The sequence below is a fragment of the Sturnira hondurensis genome, unplaced genomic scaffold (genome assembly GCF_014824575.4).
Source record: "Sturnira hondurensis isolate 20B ecotype Veracruz unplaced genomic scaffold, ASM1482457v3 Scaffold0013381, whole genome shotgun sequence".
Classification (NCBI taxonomy): Eukaryota; Metazoa; Chordata; class Mammalia; order Chiroptera; family Phyllostomidae; genus Sturnira; species Sturnira hondurensis.
Genome location: NW_028086012.1, coordinates 2,203,758 through 2,228,453, shown reverse-complemented (window position 1 = coordinate 2,228,453; position 24,696 = coordinate 2,203,758). Strand labels below are relative to the sequence as shown.

The following is a 24,696-nucleotide window of genomic DNA, read 5'->3' as shown; positions in this document are numbered from 1 at the left end:
TTTCTTTCATTTTTTGGTACTGTACAAACTTTGCATAATAAAAATATATCTCTGTACAAAAGATTTTTTTTAACTTTTTTTTCCCCATGGGATGGTGAGGGGTATGCAGTGTGAGTGGTAGATGAAGGGTCCAGTCTGCCCTGGTCCCTTCCGAGCCTCTGGGGGCAGAAGGACAAACGCCAGAGGTGGGCAGGGCGGTGCACAGCAGGGTGCCGGGCGCCTGGGCAGCAGGCACTCCTGGGCATCGCCTGGGACTTCAAAGGTGACCCAGGAAGGGGGCAGAGGCAGGGCTGGAGGAAGCAGGTCTGAGAGGAGTGTAAGACGCAGAAGGGAGCAGCCAAAGAGCTCCCTGCACTCGTTTCGAGGGGAAGAGAGGTGAGTGTGTTTGTCTGGACCAGTCCTCTCCTCCCAAGCCCAGGGATGCTGGGGCCCAGAGACAGTGTGGGCGCACCGGGCCTCCGCCATGTCTGTTGGAAAGTTGCTTCTCACTTCATTCCAGCCAATCTTTATGTTGATCAGATTTTTCACTGTTTCAACTCAGAATTGCTTAAGAACCGGGTGTGCCTGCCACACCACTTGCTATTTGTCACTTCAAACTGTGACACGAACATCTGAGGCCAGCATGTCACACATGCCCATGGCTTAAGCCCATGGGGACCTTCCCAAGGACAGAGAAAGTGGCTCTAAATGTCACAGTTTGGTTCCCGAACTTGTTAGATTCTCCACAATACTCATCTGGAATTCATTAACGATCCAGGCACAATGAAACTCAAAATAAATCAAACCCACTGGCAAGGAGCTGGGAGAATGTGACTTTCAGCCCGTCCATCGCTGTGATTCGGGAGCGCCCAGGTCCTCTGTCTGCTGTGGCGAGGGGCCGCTCGGAGCACCAGCTCCAGGAGGCCGGGGCTGGTCTGTGCCCTGAGGCTGCCCGAGTGGAGAGAACGGAACCTGGAGAGGACACACGGGCTCCCCGCCTGGCCCGTCAGCACTGGCCACGGTTCTGCTGCAGACGCTCGCCTACCGCTCCCTGTCCTTGGCGCTTCTTCCAGACCTGGGCTCTCGGCAGCCAGTGTAGTGGACTTCGGTGTCGGAGCCATCTGGGTTTGCGTCCTGGCTGCACACTTTACTGTGGCTTACATGTCTACTTTTCTGGGCTTCCATTTTCTCATCTGTGAAAGGGGAATAATCATTCTTATGTGTTGGGTTGTCATAGGCCTAAGAACGAGATACCTAAAGTGTCAGGCACAGAGAAGCAACATTAATGTAGCCATTGCTGGTTTGGCCACTGGGGTAGGCTTGTTGCTCACTCCCTTCCGGCACCTCCCCCCATGCCTGCGGCCTTGGCACCCGTCTGGGCCACAGACTTGTTTCTCTTTTTTGTCAACTGACAGCCAGACTTGACCTTGGGCTGTGGCCAGACTCCCTGCCTTTCTTTTCCAGCAGGGCCCAGATCCCAGAATGACTTTTTAATTCACTGGGGTTAGAACACAATAAAATTACGTTGGAAAAAACAGACTGATTTCCAAACGATTTCTTAAGCTGTTTTTCTGTCCTTGGGGGAGTCCTGGCTGTCACTGCGCACCGGGGCCGTTCCCCCGCGGCAGGCTGGTCTCTGTGTGCTGACCACTGCGATGCGTGCGGACAGCAGTCATTGCGCTCTGACAAACGGGCGGGTGCGTTGGTTTCAGTGCTGCCGGGGTCTCCTCCTTTTCGCCTCTTCTTGGTGTTTGTGGGGAGCAGGGCATGAGCCATCTTTCACACCGTTTCTCTTTTTGAAGCTTCTGTGGTCTCTTCCATAGACACAAAGGAAGGAGGTGGGTGGGTGTGCACCTGCACGCACACGCTCAGGCCCACACACGTGCGCACATCCACAGGCTGCTCTGCTGTTTGAGATCCATAAACTTCCTTCCTCCGTCTCAGCCCCTTTTCCTTTCCTGCCCCCGGCAGGGCACCTTGGGAGTCCCCTCCAGGGTGGTGGGTGCAGAGGGCGGCAGGGCGAGGGCCCAGGTCCCAGCGGTAGCAGACACAGGTGGGCGGAGGGACGGTGATGATGGGCACCGGGCACTGTGCTCAGGGGAGCTACTTCCTGTCCCCTGGAGAACTAGGAACAAACAGATCACACCAGAGTTTGTCAAACCAGAGAGGCACTGGGGCGGGGGGACAAAAGAAAGCAAGAACAACTCAAAGGAGGAATGAAGGGGAGAGAACGAAAGAAAATGAGTTGCCTTGATCCTTATCTTTTAATCTTCCTAAATGGAGGGTGGGGTGCGGGCTCCCTGTGTACCCACAGCAGAATGTGTATTTCCCGGCTGTTGTCTTTTCCCGGGCGAGGCCGACTTACCTATTTGGCACGTGAGACCCAAGGGCTAGTGGCTACCGTGCTTTTAGGGGCCCAGGAAAATGTTCCCATTTTAGTTTCTTTCAAAATCAGAAGGACAATGAATTATAATACTAACAACTATGTAATAATGAATCCTGCTTAGATTATATCCATCTTTGTAGCAGTGATAAAGTATCATTTTTACAGATACATTTTTTTAATGGAGGAAACCGTCATGGAAGTCCTCGCCCAGCTCTGCCTGCCCTCCTGCCCCGCACTCACTGGCCCTGCAGGCCTCAGTGACTCCGCGTGGGGCTTTTTATTTCAACTCCAGTGGTGCTGTTTCGGCATCACTTGAACGTGACCTTGTAGTTCACTTTAAACGTATGTGTGTCTGTATTAGGCACCGCGTCCCTGAGCCAAGCAGCACCTTCCCTGTCCCAGTGCTGGGCGGAGGGGCCCGGCTGGAGAGCAGGGCCGCAGAGTGTTCTGGGGAGGGATGGTGGTCAGGGGCAGCGCTGAGGGCTGCCTGGCCTGGGAACAACCCCCCCAGATGACCCAGAAGGCACACAGGCACCTGAGACCCTGCAGAACCCCAGACATGGAGTGAGGGTGGGGGTGTGTGCAGGTATGGGAGGTTGTTATTTTTCTCCTTTCCTGTTCAATAATCCTGCAGCTCAAAGTTCAGAGTCACTACTGATCACCTGTAAGGCCTGACTGATGTCATCAGGGCTTTTCCTTTTTCCTTTTGCCTCCTTCCATATGTAAGAGTGCCGAGTGAACAAAGTCAAGCTGGAGCTTAAAGATGGAACCTTAGCACGATTCTGGCCTGTTGAAATGATCCCACCGGAGTAATCGCCCCTCCTTCATTTAAATACGTGTCTAGGACAGATGTTAAAGCATGCACACGCAGGTATGTGTCTGCACCCAAGGCCCCTCTCACCGGTGGCTGGAGGCGGGGCTCTCGGTGGCGGTGGTGGGGGCAGCCAGGCCTGGGGGCTATACCGCGGTGCACACCGTGCTGACTGTGAACTCCGCCTCGGTGGCCATGATGTCCGTGGGCTGGATGTTGCGGTCGTACATGGGGTTCTCAAAGGTGGCCCGAACATTTGTGTTCTCGTGGCCAGCATAGCCATTGAATGGAACTTTGGGTCTTCTCCTGAGAATGAGAGAGTGATCAAGACATAAGAGGAGAGACACAAGGGCCAAAAGTAAGTAGGACAGAGGGACGGGCTGGCAGCTGGAAGGGGAGGGAAGTTTCAGAAGGTTACAGCTCTGCTGACGTCTGGGTGGGCTGGGTCAGGGGTAGGGCCTGGCACTGTCTTGTCACCCTCCCAGCCCCGTGCCGTGTTCTCTCACTGTACCTGTGTTTGTAGAGATAGAGCACAAAGCCTGCAATGATGAGGGCGATGAAAGGCACCAGGATTGCGGCTGCTACTGAGCTGCTGTTGGAAGCAAAGTGGCGGCCAATGGACTCCGGATCTGACTCCAGCAGCCTGAGGTCTGCAAGTCCCAAAGCATAAACCTCAAGTGAGAGACACAGTTAGAGAGTGCGGCCCCTAGCGGTCACTATTGGGAAGTGCGGCTGCGGCTTGGGCCGTCACCTCCTCCAGCTGGGCTGGAAGAGGCCTGGGTGCTCAGAGCCCACTAGCCTGCCTTCCAACACCTAAACCTTTCCCGGGAGAAGGGTCCCACAGCCGCTGGTCAGATCATATGCAGAGGACAGAGTTTAGAGCTGGGGAAGGCAATCTTTTCGATAACCTGAGACTATGTTGTAGAATAAAATCTTAAAAGGGTGCAGCCCTTTAAACGTTTTGAAAACTTCTTTGGGCCATAGAAATTTTTATCAGACGGAACCTTACAAGGAAGCCAAAATATGACACGGATGCACGTGGACCCGCTCTGGTGGATGTGGGAGAGGGCGCACTGAAGTCTCTGCCTCTGGTGGGTCCCCCTCCTTCGCCTGCCCCTGCCCCCACAAGTCTGGGGCTCAGAAGAACACAGTGGGGCACCTATGCCCCTGTTAAGTATCCCACCCAACCGAGGGGGTGAAGCTCCGAGAGGCGTGGGCCCTTCTCAGGAGACAGGGAGTCAGCTGTGAAGCCAGAGCAAGAACCCGGGTTTGCTGAGGTCTAGCCAGAGTCGTAGGCGGAGGGGTCAGGTGTTTGAAGGGCTGCTGCGTGGAAGAGAGAGGGTCTTACTCCATGCAGCTCACGGGGCAGAGCTAAGAACCGCTCTGGGGCAGGGGCAGGCTGGAGTGGGCACATCGCAGAGGCAGATTTCTACTTGAGACAAGAAACTTTCCGGTCAGAGCTGTGAGGACACGCAATGACTGCCTTGGCCAGCAGGGGGCCCTGGAGACTGGTGGTGTCAGCACCCGCGGCCCCAGAGCTGGCTCTACAGCACCATTAGGGCTTCATGTCTCCCCTTGCACTACTCCCAAGAAGCCAGGACTCCTCCCCCACATTACAGCTCCAGGCTTGGCATGTGGAGGCTCCAGGTCAAGGCCAATCTCTGGAGTGAGGATGCTGGACACTGATGGCGTGGAGTGTGCAGGGTAAAAAGATGGGAGAGCAAGGGAGGGAAGCCTCCTGGATACTCAGCAAGTCCAGGACAGCAGTGCCAACCCCTGGGACACGCAGGGAGGAAAGCGCGATGTGGATAAAGAACCCCATGTCTCAATGCTTTGGGATGTCTGGGCGATGCCCAAGGGCTGGCCAGATGGTACTAGAGGGGGCTGTATCTGAGACTCAACTTCCCTGGAGCTGGGGCCTCTCAGCTCAAAGGCTGAGCATCAAACTGGCAAAGGCCGAGTGTACTGTGCATTGCGCTTATTTCCGGAGAGGCATTCTGTGACTTTTATCAGAATCTCAGAGAGGCATCCCTGATCTGAAAAGGTTAAGAACCCCTATGTGAGGCTGCTGATGGTCACTAAGCCCCTACCCTCCCCCCCAATACACACGATTCTCCTTCACACCCGTCAGCTCACGCTTCCAGGGGACAAATGCTAGTTACCAAGTCTTTGAAAGCCGAACTGCCCAAAGCCATGGCCCTTGACGGAGCCTTGGTAGATGAAGGTTCCTCCAGAAGACTCTGAGGAGACCTGGGGGGTGGGGAGCAGAGAGAAAAAGGAGATGGGAGACCTGCCAGCCAGGCCAGACCCACTGGTTTCACCCTTCTGTCCCTTGTGCTGACCCACTGTCTACAGCTCTGCCCACACCCAGGAATGGGCGGAGCTAACTGCCCCCACTGGGGGAGGGGCAGCCCCCCCCCCCCTGAACTGCTTGTAGGAGGCAGGGAGACATTTGTGTTTCCCAGTGGTCAAATCCTCTACTCTGGGCTACAGTTTCTCATTTGTGAAACCAGAATGATAACAGTACTTAAGTCTTAGGGTGGTTGTGAAGATTAAATGAATTAATATGTATCGATGAAGCAGTTACAACGTGTAACAGGCCCCGGAGAAGCGTTAGCTATTACCACTGCTACGGAACACGGCCTTTTAGAGCGCCGCGGAACAAACCGAACCGCCATGAACGTGGACCTGGCGGACTGAACACACTTTGCAGAGTTCCTCCCAGTTCCACTGGCTGTAATTCTTTTGTGGGTGGTGATCGGGGACATGACTCCTTGCTCCCTCAGCTACTTGCCTCCACGATGCTTGTGTAACAGGCTCGGAGACTCAACCATGCTGGCCGAGGACTTGCCCAAGAACGCCAGTGCCCCTGCTGTCCCTGCCAGCTCATGCTCTTTCCCCAGGGTGGAGCCCTCTGTCTGGTGGGCCTTGGGCTGACCTCCTCACCTGTCCCCTCAAACACACGCTGGCCCGATGGTTGGCTGTCACCCCAGGCAGAGCGCCAGCTGCTCTGGGCCTTCCGGAGCCCCATTTGCGTCTGGACCTTGGCCTGCATGCCTGGCTTCCCCTCCCAACACTGTCCCTCGTCCTCTCACCTCCAGCAAGGCCCCCTGCACGGCAGTCTGCTGCCCTGGCAGGCTGCTGGACTGCCACTACGGAAGCCAGCCAGGCCTGGCCTGCCTAGGGGGTCCACAGGATGCGCTCGGGCACACCAGGGAGCGAGGGGGTCTGTGCCCGCCCCTGGAGAGGCCCCTTGCCTCCCCTTCTGCGTTCACAAAGCACAGTCCCTTGAGCCACAGCCCCCCCCCCCACAAAGCTGGTCTTGTCGGGGCGGGGGGGGGGTGTACCCTGGCCCCTCAGCTCTCTGCTCCTCCAGGCACCAGGACCTCTCCCTCCTCTCCACTCCTCTTCTTCTGGCCTCAACAAGCCAAGACAGGGAAGCTGAGGGTGTGACAGGCGACACTGTGCTCAACCCCGCTGCCTGTGAATTAGAAGGTTTGGGCAGGAGTGCCCCTGGGGACCAGGCTTCCATCTCAAGAATGCCCTAGAAGGTTCCCTCAAGGGAACGCAAGGAAGTGGTGTCCCTTCTCTGTTTTAGCCTCCGAGCTACACCGAATCAGCCACAATCCGCATCCTCAAATGTGAGTGCACGTTCGAGGCAGTCGTCTGGGACTCACCACCTTCTCTCAGCTCCCACCGCCACACCAGGACCTTTGGCTTGCTTGGGTTCAAATGCACACTGCTGACCTCTGATCCTTGCCTTTGGCTGTAACACTGGAACGCACTCCATCCTGCTCAGACGTGCCGACCCTCTGGGCTCTCACCCTCCCAGCACGTTGTGTCTTTTCCTTACCCACTACCCCAGCAGGGGAGGACTCCCTGGCTCCCAGTTCTGGCCCCACAGAAAACCTCCTCCAAGTATCCATGTGGATCCAAGCAGCTTCCGCCTTCTCTCCTCCTCTTCCTCGCCACTAATCTGGGAATTGGGATGGGCCAAGGGCACGGGGAGTTCAAGGACTGAGCGAGACCTGCTGAACTTACATGCCCATCGAGGGCCCAGTGATCGTCTCTGAACTTATTCACAAAGATCTCCACTGGCCCTGTAATCTGGTAAACCTGGAGTAGGAGATGGAAGTCTTCTTTCTTGTAAATTCCTGGGAAGAGAAAGTTCAGAGGGTACGCTTGAAAGGCCTGGGGAAATTTCACCACCCAAATTTGTGGGTAGGTGGGGGTGGGCAGCTGAGGAAGACTGCATGGGTAGGGGTTGATACAAACACCCACGCACAGCCAACGGCACGCAGGCAGGTGCAGTGCTGGGCGAGTGTGCAAAGGCCGACTGTGGGCACGTGCCAGGGGTGCACCCGTGTTAACACACAGTGGGTTGCTGGCCTGTGGCTGTGACCTGGTTTACACACACATGTGTGAGAATAAAGTGAATAAGATTTTGTATGTGTGAGTGTGTCAGTCCGTGGTGTGCCCACAATGTAGCGCACACAGGAATGCACGAGCAATGTGTTTGGGAGTACGTGGGTGTGTTTAGGGCTCCCTTAGACAAAAGTGTGGATGTGCACGTTCACTTGTGTCTGTGTGTGCGCGTGAATGAATGGGTGTGAGTGAGTGTGGGGCCGTGTGTCAATGTGTGCATTTCCTCACTCACGCACTTGCTCATCTGGCCTACAAACATTTCCTTCTGCGGCACCTGGGCTCTCTGATTACAGGATGGAAGACGGAGGGGATTTTGGAAGATACAGAGATGCACGAAGGAAAAAAATCACTCTTGATCTCACTACTGAGAAATGCCCACCATTAGCATTTTGGTGGAATTATTTCTAGTTTCCTTTCTTATAAATGTCATTTTTTCTTTTAAAAACTTGGAGTCACATTCTAAATGCATGGTGGTGGATGTATTTCTTCCAAAACTGACATCATATTCTATCCAGCAGATATCCTATAACTAATGTATCCATTTCTTTATTTTTAGGTATTTGCATTTATGCAGTATGAGTAGCCCTGTAATATGAACATCCTTTATTCATGAGCGTTTGACTCCATCCATAATTACTTCTTATAATCAAAATTCTTAATTAATGAGCCCAGTCATTTTCAAGGATCTTGATACAAACTGCCAAACTGTTTTCCAGAACTGCTGTTTCCTGCCTTGACCAGCACTGTACCAGTGTCCTCATTGGACCCTGACCAGTACTGAAGTTTGTTACTTAAAAAAATCTTAGTGGGGCCCTGACCGGTGTGGCTCGGTGAGATGGGTGTCTTCCTGCCAAGCAAAAGGTCGCCAGTACAATTCCCGGTCAGGGCACAACGACAGAGTTAGGGGCCAGCTCCCTGGTTGGGGTGTGAGAGAGTCAAGTGATGTTTCTCTCACACTGATGTTTCACTCCCTCTCTTTCTGCCTCCCTTCCCCTCTCTCTAAAAACAAATAAAATCTTCAAAAAAATTTTAGTGGGAAGAGTGGAAAGTGATGGTTTGTGTTTACTTTGATTTTCTTGATTGCTGACGAAACACGGTTTTCTCTTGCTTATTGACTGCCTGTACTGTGGCTTCTGGGGTTCCCAGCCCCCATTTCTGGTTCAGTTTTAGGGACATGAGTCTCCTTTCTCTTTGGGTTTCAGAGTCCTGCCTACATTCAAGTCACTGATATTTGTTGTCTAGCCATTTCCCTTTGGTCCCTGGTGTTTTTTTTTCATGTGAACAAAGACGCATGGACACATCCTGTCCCCCCGCCCACCAGAGAGGTCTGACCCTCCCACGACAGGACAACAGAATGACAGTAGACTCATCTTGGCAAAGGGCGTCCCCCCTAGTCCCCCCTGGCTTGCAGGGAGGTGGCCTGCTCCTCACCAGCCAAGTGCAGCTCCACGCCGCTGTGGTCAATCATGGTGGCGTTGACCTTGCTGTGGACAGCCTGGAAGCCGGTCACTTTGAGCATGGCCGGCTGCTTCTTCCCCTGGTACTCGTAGGCCCCTTTCCAGAGGGAGTTCTTGGCAAAAACATCCCCGGGCACTAGAGGAATTGAGGAACAGACACGAGAGGGACTTAATGAGTGCTGGTAGCGCGGAGGCCCCTGGGTGACCGGTCCTGGTTCAGTCACGAGGTTGTTCTTCCAGCGCTCTGGCCGTCTCGAGATCCTCTCGGCTCTCAGGGTGAGTGGATGGAGGGAAAGAGAGAGGAGATGGATAGCAAAAAGGAGAAAACAGCTCAGAAAGGGAGGGGGGACTACAACAGAAAGGAGAGAGAAAGAAGAAAAGAGGAGGAAGGAGGATGAAAAGATGAAGAATGGGGAAAGGGAAGAGAGAAAAAACCAGCACGTCAGCATCGTGTGGCAGACAGGACTTGGGCTCACGATGGCTGTTAACTTATCTACTGTTTGGCCACGTGCAAGAGTCTCAACTTCCTCACCTGCAGTTCTGTAAATGGGGGCCGTCCACCTGCCCCATCAGAGTTACTGCAGGGCCTACATGGTCTAATGTTGCAGATTGCGTTTCACACGATGTCGGGCACATGAACCTGCTACTCATCCTCACAATAATTCTCTAAGGCAAGTGGTATAATCCCTGTTTACGGAAAGGTAAACTGAAGCTCAGGAAGGAAGGCTCATTTGCTTCAGGACAGAGCTGATCAATGACCAAACCCGAATTTGCTCTGACTTTATGGTAACCCTGTACAATGCACATACTAATAAAACTGCAGGGGTCAAAAAAGGATGTGACGGTGTGTAGCACTTGTGCATTGGTCAGGCAGACCTGCAGTTAGTTCCAGTCCAGTTCTGGCCATTACACTTAGAAAGAACCAATCCTGCCTTAGACATGGGCCCATTCCCAGGGAGCTCCCCGGGCAGCGCCGGGTCCGTGGGTCCGGTGCCTGGAGGGGTGTGGGAATCGATGGCGCCGGAGCTCGAGGCTCTGGACATGCTCTTGGAAAACCTGGGCTCCTTGTTCTGGGTGAGAGTTTTGCTTCCTTCAGGCCCACTTCCTCCGGAAGTCAGCCTGGGGTTGGGAGGTAGGAGGCAGGAGGCGAAATCGTTTGGCTGTATAGATCATTTTCATGCCCTTCTACTGGATACTCAGAGGCTCATGTGCATGGTTCTGGGCAACTGGGTGAAGGGACCAACACGTTTCCTGAGCCAGAGAGCTGGTCCGTACACACCTGAGGCTTGGGTGAGTGGCGGCTCCCGGGCAGTGTTGATGGGCCTCCCACTGGGCCGGACCTCTGCTGGGAAAGAGAACGGGAGAAAACGGGATCAGCCTCTGGCCTACATTCTGTTGGAAAAACAGTGTCCACCTCTCCAACAACAGGTCAGTGCGTTCTTAGCGACCTTGCTTGGACTTATCCCCTTAGCGTGGGGTAGGCTTCTTTGATGGTCTGTGATGGTGGGGACCCCCTCAGAAGGACAAAAGATGAAGAGTTACGAAGGAACTCTCCCGTATCAGTTAGAGTTACATTAAACAAGGAATGTAATTACACATAATTCTTTATTACTGTATTGAATGACAGGATCTAGCAGCAAGTCCAGTAATTACCATACATACACAATATTTCATGATACCAGTAACAGCTGTCATATAATAGGAAAATTGGCCATTTCTATTGGTGACAACGTCCTAAGTGTTGCTCACAGTACTACGGGTTCTCGTCTGCATTCAAAATGAGAGGACACGCTAGACTTCGGTGAGAGGTAAAGGACTACACGGTGTCTGTTTTCCCACCCTATCGCATGGATCCTCTGCATGCCCCGACCCAGGGCTGGACAGCCCCGTCCTGGATTCTCTCCTCCCAGACACCTGGCAAGAGGGAGCACCCTCCTCTTATTAAAGGTAGGTTTCGGGAGCCCTGAGGGGTTTCCGTGGAGCGCTTCCTCCCTTGGAGCGGACGTTGAGACTGAGCAGCGCTCCCCAGCCAAGGCAAGGCCGTGGCCTTGGGCCGTGGCCTTGGGCCGGAGCCGGGCCGTCCAGGTTCAGGTTCCAGCAGTGCTGCTTAGTGACTGCGCAACCTTGACTAGTCAATTCGCCAGGGTCTTCGTCTCCTTCTGCCAGAACGTACCTCACCGTTCTATGCCGGATAAATGAGTCTATGTCCAGGAAAGTCACGGTCAACAGATGTCAGTGTCTCCCCTTCCTTTGCAGAGGAGCAACAGAAAAATCTGCCTTGCCACCCAGTGAGGACAGGCTGCCCCTACTGTCTCCTCGGGGGGGGGGGCACAGAGTTTTAGCACCACTCTCCCAGTTCTGGAGGTCAGTTCATGTTCAGGCTTCCAGAAAGCTGCAGGGACACCTTCCACAGTGACTCAGCGAAGACGGAACTTCTGAACACAGTACCTTTATTGTCTTAGGCTATGTAAGATGAAGGGAACGAACGAAGAGGGAGAAAGCCTTCTATGTACCAGGTGCTGTCCTAGGCTCTTTATTCACGCACTTTCATGTACTTTTGCTCTCAAAACTATGAGGTAGAGAGCGCTGTCTTCACTTTATAGAAGAAAAACTTGTTGGGAGGCAGAGAGGTGAAGGGCCTTGCCCAAGGTTAGACAGTAAGGGGTCGCACTGAGATTTAACTGCCTTTACAGCATATGGTGTTTTTAAATATAAGTACCTAGGATAGCATAAAAAAGAATAAAATGCTTAAAAATAAATGTAAACAAGGAACTTCAAGGCTTGTGCACTGAAACCAGAAACAGCTCTTTAAATAAACGAGAGCTCTAAAGAAACGTAGTACAGACAGTAGGTAGAAAATAGACAGGGGGAGGGTAAGAATAGTATGGAAAATACAGAATCCAAAGAACTTGTGATACGTGGACATAAACTAAAGGGGGGGAATGTGGGGGAGGGGGTGTGCAGGGTGGAGGGGAATGAAGGGGGGGAATAGGACAACTGTAATGGCATAATCAATAAAATATATTTTTAAAAAAAGAAAAGAAGAGATGTCCCACACCCGTGGGTTGGAAGACCCCGCATCGTGCCGAGGGCAACGATTCCAGAATCGATCTGTGGATCCAGCATCGTCCTCACCAAAAGGCCAGCTGTTCGCTTTGCAGAAATTGAGGGTCTAACCCTAAAATTCACGTAGAAACAAAAGGGGCCCCAAATAGCCAAAACAATCACGTAAAAGAAGGACAAAAAGGAAAACTTGTACTTTCCAACTTAAAACTTTTCACAAAGCTCTAGTACTCGGGGGCCTGTGGCATAAAGACAGTCACAGAAATCGGACGGGACAGAGTTGGGGACCGGATGTAAACGCACGCACACAGGGGCCAATGGTCTGAGGCCGCCAAGACTGTCCAATGAGGGAAGATCTGTCTTTCCAACGAATCGTACTAGGGCAACCCAATAGCTACGTGCAAAAACATGAATTTGGATCCCCCAAAAACACAATTAAGAAGAAGTCAAAATGAATCAAGGACCTAAAAGTAAGAGCTAAAACTATAAAACTCTTAGAAGAAAACGTATAAATCCTTGTGACCTTGGACCAGGCAACGGTGTCTTGGCGATGACAGCGAAGGCAAAGCCAGCAAAGAAAATGTGTGTCAATTGGAATTCGTCAGGATTAAACACTTTTGTGCTTAAAGGGGCACCGACATGAAAGTGAACAGATCAAAACTCTTAAAATTGTGTACATGAAATATGTGTTGTTTATGTGCATCAATTATATCTCAGTGAGGCTGTGAAAACATCTGAAAAAAAATTTAACGCAGGACAAAAGTGGAGTTTAAAATGTGACGGTCTAGTTTCATTTTGGGTGATAAATGAAATAAAGGTGAGTGCACTATTAAATTAAAGAAAAAAGAAAAGAAAAAGACAACTCACGAACTGGGAGAAAATCTTTACAAATCGTGTATCTGATAAGGGTCTTATGTTCCCGATACATAAAGAACAATGGAAGGGACTCCAGGCCAAAGAGACAGCACAGGAGGCTCCTGAGTTTCCCTCCTCCCGTGGGCACACTGAACAGAGGCCACACTGAGGGTCAGCTCCCTCCCAGAGAAAGGAGCCGGCGACTCCCACACACTGGCTGCCTGAGGAAACACCCACACAGAAGTGGGCGGGAAAGGCGGAGACACACTCGTGCTGTACACCTCACTCCCCGCATAGCACCATGTAATCGGGAAGGAACTCCCAACCTAACCATAGTTAAACGGTAAATTTTACATTATGTGTATTCTCCCACATGAAAAGCTTAAATAAATGTACTCTAAAAACAAACCCTTGTATTGTTATTTTTTAAAGATTTTATTTATTTATTTTCAGAGGGGGGAAGGGAGGAAGAAAGAGAGGGAGAGGAACATCAATGTGTGGTTGCCTCTCCAGCACCCCCTACTGGGGACCTGGCCGCAAACCCAGGCATGTGCCCTGACTGGGAATTGAACTGGCAATCCTTTGGTTTGCAGACTGGCACTCAATCCACTGAGCCTTACCAGTTAGGGAGAAACCTTATATTATTACCATACATGGAAAAATCGTTACTTTCTATAAATAAAAGACATTGATAACAGTTCATATGATGGTTATTAAACTGTAGCTCTGATAAAGCCTCTGAACTTGAAGCCTCTCTCTGAGAAGAAGAACAACAAAGTATTTAAGAGCTCAGATTCTGAACTCAGACCTTCAGGGTTTGAATCTCGGCTCTTTCCCTTTACTGGCTGGTGACCTCAGGCACGTTACTTAGCCTCTCTGTGCTTCAGTTTCTTTACAGATTATATTTATATATTAAATGCAGATGTGACTAGAACCTGCCCCATAGGGTGACCACGAGGAGTAAATGAGTTAGTGCACACGAAGTACTTAGAATAATGCCTGGCATGTGGCGGGCTCATCACCTGTAAGACAGAGTTCCCTGCCATTCCAGTACCAAACTGAGCATTTTTCCTTGCTGGACTCTTAGGACTGGACCCAGACCACCTTCTCCAGGAAGCCTTCCCTGACTTCCCCCCTCCCCCTTTTAGGCCAAATTAGTGCCTTTCCCTGCAGCAGCCAGCCCATCTCTATGTTCCTGAAGGTACTGTTACATCTGATGATGTGTTTGTCTTCTGTGGCTAAATGGGAGCTCCTTTAGGGCAAGGTTTCTGTCTTTTACCCCAAATGCTCCATGCTAGCACAGGTATGCACAGGGATAATGATCAAGAAATAGAGACAAATTCAGAGAAGGGGGAGGGGAGTTTGTGAACTCTTGGTAACCCCAAGGGACCTGTGGGTAAGTACTGTTTTATCAAGGTTATAATACGCATCGTGCATTATTATTCTGCTTTGCTGAAACAGTGAGACTTTCTCCGTCTGGTGACTCAGTATAACCCTGGGAGAGTGTTAAAGCTCAGGCAGAAGGCAGCAAATCAAAACTCGGGATGGCCTCACTACGAGCCTCTTTACTGTCCTGATTTTACCTCCTAGAAACTCAACACCCCACAAAATCAGAGGCAGGATCCAGCTTCTGGAAGTAACGTTTCTTCCTTCTCCCCCGCCCCCCTCCCCTCACTCAGGCTCAGCCGTCCCCTCTGGCCTCCCAACCAGGAGAGGCCCACGGGGGGGCACACTCACCCAGGCAGATGGGCGGTTTGCCGGTCCAGCTGCCATCCGCTTTGCAGGTGCGGTGCTCGGAGCCTCCCTTGAGGGAGAAGCCCTCCTGGCAGGAGTAGATGAGCGTGTAGCCCATGGAGGGCAAGTCCAGGGCCCCGACGTTGGCATGGGTCGGCGTCTCTGGCTGCCGGCAGTGGTGGGCTGGGCGAAAAGAAAGACACTGTTGGGCCTGGGGAGGGGAGGGTCTTCGGCCATTCCCCATCCCCAGAAGGAACAGCCCCTTCCTCTCCCCCGTGGGCCCCTGTCACGTGCAGCATCCCCTGCCCACAATCTCCCCGCTATCCCAGTCCTGACGTCTATAGGAATGACCAAGATGGAGACCATGGGGATACTGGCTTGTCAGCCCTGGGGGAACCCAAGCCTGCGGCACTTATCCCAAGGGAACGGGAGTCATGTGGTCAAAACCTGGAACCTTTCATCCAGAGGGCTGGCTTTGGTAGTTGTTAGTTTTCACAGCCACCGGAAAACTCTTTCTTTTTATTTTGTTCAGGCATACGAATGGCCTTCGAAGATCAGAAAGGCTTTTGTGTGGAAATGTTCTCTGCAAGTCCCCAAGGAGTACCGATGACAGAGACCACTGTTGGTCCCAGTGAGAAGTGTGACCTCCCTGTCACTCAGAGCATTCGTGCGTGTCCTGGCTCCCCAGCTAGGGGAGGCCACGTGCTGCCCAGTGGTGCTGTGTTGGGGCGCTGCGTGGGGGGCGCAGGCGCATCTGCACTCACGGACACAGTCGGGCAGGGTTCCGCTCCAGGTGAGGTTGGGGAGGCAGGTCCTGGTGGTGGAGCCCTGGAGCAGGTAACCTTTCTGACAGCGGAAGAGCACTGTGCTCCCAACCTGTGGCGAGGATAAAAGGTCCCACGGTCACCTTCCACCCAGTGATGCTTCATACCTGTCACTTGATGGCTACTTTCCCATGACTCAACTCCTACCCCCACCCTTGCCAGGGCCCGCAACGCCCTTCTTCCCCTTCTCCAGTCAATAGTCCTGCCGTGAACCCCCTCCCCCACTTTCCAGTTTCTTGTTCAAAGTGCCCCATCCCAGGCTGTCCAGATCCCTTCCTTGCCTGGAAGCTCATTCTGAGCTGTGTCCACAGAGCCAGCATCCCACTGGGACAAGCCCACGGGGCGGGGACCCGTCTCCCGTTCGGCCCTGCTCCCTCCCACCGTCCTGATTGAGCCTTGTGTCTGTCGCTGCGTGTGGGCACCTTTAGGACACAGGGTCTGCCTGTCTCACTCATGTCTGCACTTCCACACGTGCCCTGCCCCAACTTCATGGGGTTGCTGGGAAGTGCTTGCGAAGCTCCATGTGGATCTTTCTTTTGCATCAGCCCCTCAGGACTGCTGTGAACCCCCTGCCGTTTATGAAGGGGGCTCCCGTGCTCAGTGCAAACAGGCAGAGAGCTTTTCTCTGGCTGCTAAGGTCTCATCCTCCACTAGTGCTGTTCCGAGGAAGGTGCCCTGGCCTTTCGAGGCTGACAGTGGCTGGAAGGGGCGGGAGACCGGGAGGCCCGATCTCGGCCCACCTCATTACCTGGTAGCCCTGGGAGCTGTTCTGTATCCCGAACTGCGGCATGCCAGGGTCTGCGCACACCGTCAGGGTTGGGTCTGGAACGCAAAACAAAGAAACAGACCCCACGGTCACCGGAGCTTTCATTGCCCCTGCTCACTCTGGGAAATAGGCGTAGAAAAGAAAATGGGGCCACCTCCTGATTTCCCTGCCTCTTGATGTCCTCCCCACCCTGCCCCCCAGTCACACCCCTGACTGACTACAGGGAAGGAAAGCCATCATCTTGGGCCCGCAGCTGGGATGCTCTGCCCCGGACCACCTCTCACCTATGCAGCTGGGCTGGGTGCCACTCCACGTCCCGTCTGACTGGCAGAACCTCCGTGGAGAGCCCACCAGCACCAGGGGGGGCTGGCAGGAGAAGGACACAGACGACCTGTAGGAGAAGCCTCGGTCCTCTCTCCTCCCACGGGGTGGGACACCAGGGTCCCCGCAGAACACCGCTGGGAAGACGAAGGGACAAAGGCAGGTCCAAGTTGCTTTCCAGACCCCGGCCTGCGATTCCGTGGCCCCCACCCCTACCCCAGCCTTTGTCCTTTCTACGGCTGTCCTCCGGGTTTAGCTCGAGCTCTGGAAACACGGGCAGCCCGGGGTGGGCGATGACACCTGCCTCGCCGCTGCTGCCGTGTTTCTGTCCTTTCCATGTTCAAAACGCTTATCAATCATTGTCCAAGTAACGGAGGGACATTACAGGGAGTTTAGAACATTGAGAATAAAATAAGCTATCAGCCACAACCCCGAACAGTTTCCTATTTCTCATTGTCATGCTCATTCCCTCCTGGTCTTTGTTCGGTGGTAGGTAAATTTGTGTGTGGCTGCAGACACCAGTGTCCAAACGTTGGTGACGTGGCTTTGCTCACTCAATATTCTGTGCACATTTCCCAGGTGTACGACAGCCTTATTATTTTTTAAAGAACGTATATTTTATTGATTATGCTATTACAGTTGTCCCATTTTTTCTCCCCTTTATTCCCCTCCGCCCTGCACCCCCTTCCTTGTAGCATCCCCTCCGCTTAGTTCCTGTCCATGGGCCGTACATATAAGTTCTCTGGCTTCTCCATTTCCCAAACTATTCTTAACTTCCCCCTGTCTATTCTGTACTGACCATTTATGCTTCTTACTACCCATACCTTTCCCCCCTTCTCCTCCCTCCCCCTCCCTGCTGATAACCCTCCGTGTGATCTCCATTTCTGTGTTTCTGTTCCTGTTCTAGTTGTTTTAGTTTTTTTCTTTTTAGGTTCAGTTGTTGATAGCTGTGTTTGTTGTCATTTTACTGGTCATATTTTTGATCATCTTCTTTTCTTAGATAAGTCCCTTTAACATTTCATATAATAAGGGCTTGGTGATGATGAACTCTTCTAGTTTTACCTCATCTGGGAAGCACTTTGACATCTTTATCGCTTACTGGGTACATAATTTTGCAGTGAGGGACTGTACCATAATGACAGTTTATTATAACTTTTATACTAGGCCCCTGTTCTAAGTTACATATGGCCTTTCTTTCACTTGTGTTACTTTTGTAGGGGAAGTTCTCTGGGAGTGGACTCCTCTGTCCGGGTCGGAGTGTGTTCACGGCTCCTGAGGTCAGTCGACAGACTGGCAACCGCCTTTGCAAAGGGTGTGCATTTACCCCGCGGGGGGCTGTGTGAGGGGTGTGCTCCTCTCATTCAGATCTTCAGGGGACCATAAAAACGGGCCATGGAAGGCGGAGTTCCCCAAGACATCACTTCAAGCATGAAGGACATTCTTTGGGCTATGATGTGTGTGTACACAGAGTCACGGGGTTCATAATAATTTGCAAATAGAACGGAAGCTTGGGCCCCGAACCTGGGGAGTCTAGACCCGACCAATCTGAAGTCGCTCAAAGGCCGAGTCCATCGGAAGCCACTGTCTCTAGAAAAAGGCAACTCAAAAGGTAAGAAATACTCACGGATGACAAAGAAAGAGCAACTTGATCTTGCTACTAAGTAACGTGGTTCCAATGAAAATAATGAGATATCTTTTTAAAACTCCTCAGTCTGGTAAATATTTTAAAAAGTTGGGAAAATCCATTGTTAATGAGGCGATAAGTCAAGAAGCAGTCTCGTAAACTGCTGGAGGAGTACCAATTGGGACACTCTGGAACACAGTTCGGCCGCGTGTACCAGACACACGGTGTGCCTGTGTATTGGCTCAGCACGCTCACCCCTGCCTGCCTAGGGCTTCATCACAAGGGTAAAGAGATGCCATTTCCAGGGTTATTTCTTACTGAACTGCTTCTAACATGATTAAATTAGAGAAATCCACAGTTGTCACCCATTTGTCTACATATCACCAGTGTAGGCAAATTGTGGCATCGACACCAAGGAAATTCTTGAAGCCATTAAAAGTGATGCGTACAAGGGTAAGCACCGAGAGAGAAAGGTGTGGCTGGCCGCTCGAACACAAGCCGTGAATCGGCCCGCCCATCGGTAGGAAATTGCATTCCTGTTGCTGTAAATGCAAAGCTGCAGAGGGACCAACGTGGAGGCACAGCCGAGGCTGCCTCTGGGGACTGGGGATCCAGGAGAGTGTCACGTTCTTTCTCTTTTCAGCTCTCATACAAATTTTTTCGGTGATAACTGTAATTCCTTGCTAAAAAGCAATTCAAGAAGAAAAGCGAGGCCAACCCTGAGACTTGCTGTGCCCCTCATGTTGCCCTGAAGGTATGGGAAGGTCTGAGGGGCTAACCACGCACCAAATGCTGCCTTTCCTGGGTCCACTTTGGAGCTGCTGGTCCTTGTCTCTGCTGAGATTTCCCCAGTGGAAGCAATTGGTCAGCGGTACCCAAACAAGTGTTAATTGTGTGTCGATAGGTTTTTGCAGCATTAGACAAATAGGAAGGAAAGGAAGGAAGGAAGGAAGTAGGAAGGAAAAATAGGTCCTGCCCTTTGTCCAAAGCACAGGCCCTGAGTAAGGCTTCCAGAGCCAATTCGTGGGCTATGATGAGAATGAGCAACCTGGGCCCTGCTTCTCTGGGGCACGTGGTAAGAAATGAGCCCTGCGCCCTGGCTGGTGTGGCTCAGTGGATTGAGTGCTGGCCTGCAAACCGAAGGGTTGATGGTTCGATTCCCAGTCAGGGCACATGCCTGGGTTGTGGGCCAGGTCCCCAGTTGGGGGCACACGAGAGGCAACCACACATTGATATTTCTCTCTCTTTTTCTCTCTCTCACTTTCCTTCTCTCTAAAAATGCCTTTAAAAATCTTAAAAAAAAAAAAAAAAGAAATGAGCCCTGAAATGGACCTGGGGCTCTTTGGGACACGGCAGGGCCAGAAACAATCTGCCACCAGAATATCATGAGTTCCCAGGAGTCTTTCCTGTGTGGGGCGTTTTCCACAAAGACGGGCATGTCTCCAGCCGTGGACCCCCCAGAGGTCCACTGACCTTCGGGTACCACTCGATTCAGTTAACAACCTTTCAGGTTACGAAACCCTCTCCTCATTTCTGGCTTAATTTCTTTCACTGGGACTCCACGCAAAGTCCACAGCCAGGGCTCAGTTAAGATAGTCTCATTTTCTTCCTTTAAACTTCCTTCCTTCTTTAACGCTGACAAAGGTCCTCCCTGGTTTGGGGTGACGTGTCTATCCTAGAACTTCCAGCAGCAGAGCTCAGAGGGAAGGGGAAGGAGCCGGCAGACAGGAAGCACTAAAGACCCCGTGAGCAACTTACGGAAACACTGAGGCAGTTCTCCGGTCCAGGATCCGCTGCCCTCGCAGGTGAGCACCGCGGGCAGGGACAGCTGGTACCCCTCCAGGCAGGCGTACGTCACGCTTGAGCCCCACTTGAAGTCGGACCCCACCAGCTTCCCATTGGGGATGAGCTGCGGCGGTTTGCACATGATGGCTGGGGAGAGACCACAGCGGGCTGAGTGCTGGTGCTTCTGGGGAACCAGGCCCGGCCTCTGGCTGCCCTGCACCCGGCAGGACTCTGGGCTGAGCAGGAGAGGCTCTGCTCTTTTCGCTCCTTAAGACGTCCTCTCTCGGGCGTGACAAGCCACACCTCTTTGCATGGCTCTCTCTCTCTCCCCCTCTCTCTCTCCCCGATGCTCAAAGCCCAAGCCTTGCCTTGGTACCTTCCGACCCCCTCCTTGCAGCTGTTCAGGGACCTCACCCCACACACTCCCTGTTAGGGTGTCAGGGTTCCGCCTTGTCACCCTCGCGGGGGGATGTCTGAGGCCCAAGTCTCACTTCTGTACTTTCTTTGGCTCCCTGTCCAGGTCTGCCGCCCTCGGACTCACCTTTGCAGACCGGCTTGGTACCGTTCCACGTCCGGTCCTTGGTGCAGCTCAGCACGGACACCCTGTGTGACTCCATTATGTAGCCAGGGACGCACTGGTATGTCACGGTTTTGTTGTACCTGAAGTCATTGCCCAGCCGGAGGCCACTGGCCGGAATCCCAGGGTCACCACAGTTTATGACTAGGATAGGGAGACACAGCACCGTTCACTGCAAGCCCACACCCCCTCTCCCTGCATTCCGAGGCCACCCCCATCACTCCATGCACACGTTCAGGAGGGAAAACTGTCAGATCAAGAGCGCCCTGCCCCACACGGGCTGCCAGGTGGGCACTGCCCAGCTCTCTGCAAGGGTCCTCCTGCAGCCTGCTCTTCTTGCCCACACCATCCTTATGTGCCCCAGAAACTTGGGCTATGAAGACTGTCCTTATTCAAAGCCCACCCCTCCGAGAGGAAGTGCCCAGAGGGCTCAGCTCCTGCGTGAGGCTGGGACCCAGGGAGAGGGAGGTTTGCAGCTTGCGGAGACTAAGATGTGCTCATGAACCACACACACAGTTGTCCACCCCTTGTCATTCTGCCCAGGAGGCCTCTGCAGGCCCCCAGGCCGAGAAGCAGGGTCTGATGACATGAGTGATGCTCTGGCCTGGTTATGGTATCAAGTGAGGGTGGGGGGTTGGTGAGCTCTGGCCACGGAACAAAAGTGAACTTGATGTGGGATTTCAGATGGAGCCTGAAATCAAAGACTAGGACTTAGAAAGGGAGAGTATTGTCAGATTCCTTTATCTCATCACTCCCCTCTGTCTGCGTCCCACAGATAAAGGGTCCAGGCTGCTCTTCAGAGAAGCAAGAGAGGGGAGCAGTGGGGCCACAGGGCACTGGAGAGCCAGGCTGGAGTGGGGATGGGTGGGTGTGAGGGAGAGCGGAACTGACCCAGATGGTGGATGGGGCAGAATTGAAGTGCGAAGGGATCAGGCTGAGCACTGGGGTCTGTACTAAAAGAGACAAAGAAAGTCCGAGGAACTGGCCAGAACCCGAGAGAGAGCAGCTCCACTATCTCCACCTCTCTGAGCCTCAGGAATCTCCTGTCAAGTGGGGCCAATAGTAGTTACTTCATAGGGCTGTGGTATCGGATGACATAATGCACATAAAAAATAGCACTTAGCTCAGTTTCTGTGACTCTCATTCAGGGGCAAGTCCCACCCCTCCAGCCAGCCTCCCCAATCTCCCGTGGACGGCCTTTGTCTTGGACACGGGGGAGCCCAACCTTCTCAGCCACCATTTGGCACAGAGCCCAGAGGGCCTGGGCTCTCACCTGTGCACTCCGGGTCACTGCCTGTCCAGGTGCCGTTGACCGAGCAGTGCCGGCTGAGCAGGCCTGTGGCGTAGTAACCTTCCCGACACTCATAGACCACGGAGCTGGAGAAAACCAGGCCATCACTGAACACCACTCGGGCATTGCTCGGAGTCCCGGGGTTCCCACAAGAGATCACTAGGGAGCCGAAAGAGCACGTTATTCACCGGAGCAAGGGCAGGCATCACCCGGGGACCGAGAACCGCCCAGAGGGGAGACCACGTGCTACAGAAGGACCCTGGGATCAAGATGCCGCTCAGGCTGCTGTCACGTCTGACCATCACTCTCGGAAGGGAAGAGACCTGTATGACTTTTGTTTTCTAATTTCTGAAACATAAGGACTCTATCTGTTTTTCTATCCCACCCCCAAATTTAAATAATCCCACAATATCTCCAAATATCCAATCCATGCTTAATTTTCCCCAATTCTCTCTCCTTCTCTCTTTTATAGTTGATTTGCTTAAATCCCGACCCAAATAAGATCCACATGTGACAGTCGGTGGGTGTGTCCTCAAGACTCTTGGAACCCAGGGAGGACTGCTTCCTCTCCTACCATTCATCTATTACAGAAACCAGGGCATTCATCTGGTGGAACGTCACACGCTCTGGATTTTGCTAACTGCACCCACGAGGCATCGTTCAACACGTGCCCCTGCCCTGCTGGTCCTGCAGCCGGGGCCCGCGTTGTGGGGCGGGTGCTTCACGGCGGGTTTTGTGCCTTTTCTATTGCGTCACATCGGGAGGCACAGAATATCTGGTTGTCTCTTTGTTCCTGACGTTGAGGCTGATCAATGGTTTCTGGCATCATAAAGTTCCCATTTTCCTCACATAACAGTGTTAGTAGCAATTGATGATGGCTGACTAGATTCATTATGCTACCAGGGGATAGAAAATGGCGATACTCTATCCTGTCGTTCTGTATTCAATAGAATTTGAAAATAAAGAACATGCCCATCACCAAATATTTGCTTACCCTGAAATAGAATTCATGCAAGAAGGCTGGATAATGCTTGACAATTTTTTTTAAAATTAGGCATCAGGACAATGAGTTGGTTCCCTAGCAAACTCCAAAGGTGACCTACGGTCATTTGAACTCATGGATTTAAACTTATTTACTATGTTGCCATCTACTGCCACTATTATTCTTACTGATGCTCCAATTATCCCATCTGTGGTTAGTGGGGGCCTTTTCATGACCCCACTTGTTTTTGGTTCACTTGTTGGAGTGACAAGATGTTCCAGGTTCGTCTTTATATTTCCTGGCCCCGTCCTGGATTTTGCCATTTCTCCAAAGAGCTCTGGTTGCTTTCACTGGAGAATGGATTTAGAAACCACAGTCTTGGCGTTAAGGGTACCCATTGATTCTAGACTTTAAGGGTCGTCACAGCTGGGAAAATAACTTTTCAAACTGAAAATACACTAAGAGTTTATACTGATTAGTACCAATCCACATTTAGGATTAAGAGTTTTCCTTAACTTAAAAATTTTTATATGATATCTCTTTTGTGCTGAAAATTTTGATTCTTAATGACAATACAAAATTTTAATTTGTTTTATCCATATATATTATGTTATTATATATATAATAGTTTCAGAATAGTAATACCAACATTATTCCTTTACAATATGATTGCTACAAACAGTTTTAAGATTTCACTGCAGTTCTCTTTGTCTCTGGGATGGATAGATATACACACACCAGAGTCAGGTTTCATTTTTTTCAAGCTGGGTGAAATAATTCTCTGGGTTATTAACTCACCAACTTGATACATAGTTAAATGCATCCGTTTCCACTTTGATTTTGATATTTCGAGATTACTTGTTTCTAACCTTTGATTTAATTTTATTTTGTAAGTACACACAACATTTATGTGGCCCCAAAGTCAGATCTACGAGCTGATCCCTCCACAGTCAGCACACCAGACAGGCCCTGCCCTCCACTTATTCAGCAGCGTTTGTGCTGCCTGTGGCCAGGAACGCGGCCATGAGCAAGTTATGTCCTCTGCCCCAAGGAGCTCAGTGTATCTTAAGGAACTACCTGTAAAGAGGTGAATTAAAATGTGACACAGTGAGTGCTATACTTAATGGAAAGACAAGCACTAGTGAGGGCGCATCGTGTGGGGTGGGAGATAAGAACGTGTGGGGGGCCTTGAAGGGCAGGTGGAAGCCTGCCAGGGGGAGGAGGGTGCAGAGGCGCTACGGCCGCATGGACACTCACTGGACGTTCACTGTCACGTCCCGCCTCTTAGCCACTAACTTCCGGTGCCCTGAGTACTCCTGGCACGCTGACTAGCACCATCCTGGGATCTAAACGGCATGGAAGGGGACCTGGGTCACAGTGAGTATTTGAGAACATGCTAAATTGTCCCCTTAACAATACACTCTCTGACTACCACAAGCCTTTCTTACTATGTCTAAAAAATTCCATAAAAGCCAACTTTGCACCCCAGAAAGGCAGGACTCCGGGCAGACAAGTGGGAGGGCGCTGGCTCTATCTGCCTCGTGTCCTGGGCAGGTGTCCTCTGACCTTGGCCAGAAGTCCTCCCTGTGCTCTGAAGAATCTTGGCCTTGAACAGCCTGTTCTCCAACCACTGTCTCTTGTCTCTTCAGCTTGCTGCCTCTGGGATTCACTCTCTGGTGATTCCTTGGTCCCACTGGACGTCTAATCCATAGATCCTACGATTTTTCACTGCCTCTAATTCTGCTCACAAACATGCTCCCCCTTACTCAGCGTAGAGGCCAAGATCAGTCATAGCCTCCCCTTTGCATACACCCTC

The 24,696-nt window shown here is 51.9% G+C and overlaps 1 protein-coding gene across 1 annotated transcript in view; it reads right to left on the bottom strand.

Annotated features, from left to right (window-relative positions):
- Window positions 1-75: 75 nt before the first annotated feature.
- Window positions 76-24,696, bottom strand: part of CSMD2 (CUB and Sushi multiple domains 2) — a 268,001-nt gene continuing 243,380 nt past the window's right edge. The window contains exons 52-65 of the mRNA XM_037061417.1: window positions 21,881-22,057; window positions 20,572-20,751; window positions 20,004-20,177; window positions 16,585-16,758; window positions 16,283-16,356; window positions 15,475-15,586; window positions 14,714-14,893; window positions 10,338-10,403; window positions 9,033-9,194; window positions 7,218-7,330; window positions 5,339-5,426; window positions 3,688-3,826; window positions 3,267-3,482; window positions 76-2,104 (exon numbers count right to left, since the gene is read on the bottom strand). Of these exons, the coding sequence (XP_036917312.1) occupies window positions 3,323-3,482; window positions 3,688-3,826; window positions 5,339-5,426; window positions 7,218-7,330; window positions 9,033-9,194; window positions 10,338-10,403; window positions 14,714-14,893; window positions 15,475-15,586; window positions 16,283-16,356; window positions 16,585-16,758; window positions 20,004-20,177; window positions 20,572-20,751; window positions 21,881-22,057 (1,799 nt within the window). The 3' untranslated portion in view covers window positions 76-2,104; window positions 3,267-3,322. The remainder of the gene's footprint in view (window positions 2,105-3,266; window positions 3,483-3,687; window positions 3,827-5,338; window positions 5,427-7,217; window positions 7,331-9,032; window positions 9,195-10,337; window positions 10,404-14,713; window positions 14,894-15,474; window positions 15,587-16,282; window positions 16,357-16,584; window positions 16,759-20,003; window positions 20,178-20,571; window positions 20,752-21,880; window positions 22,058-24,696) is intronic.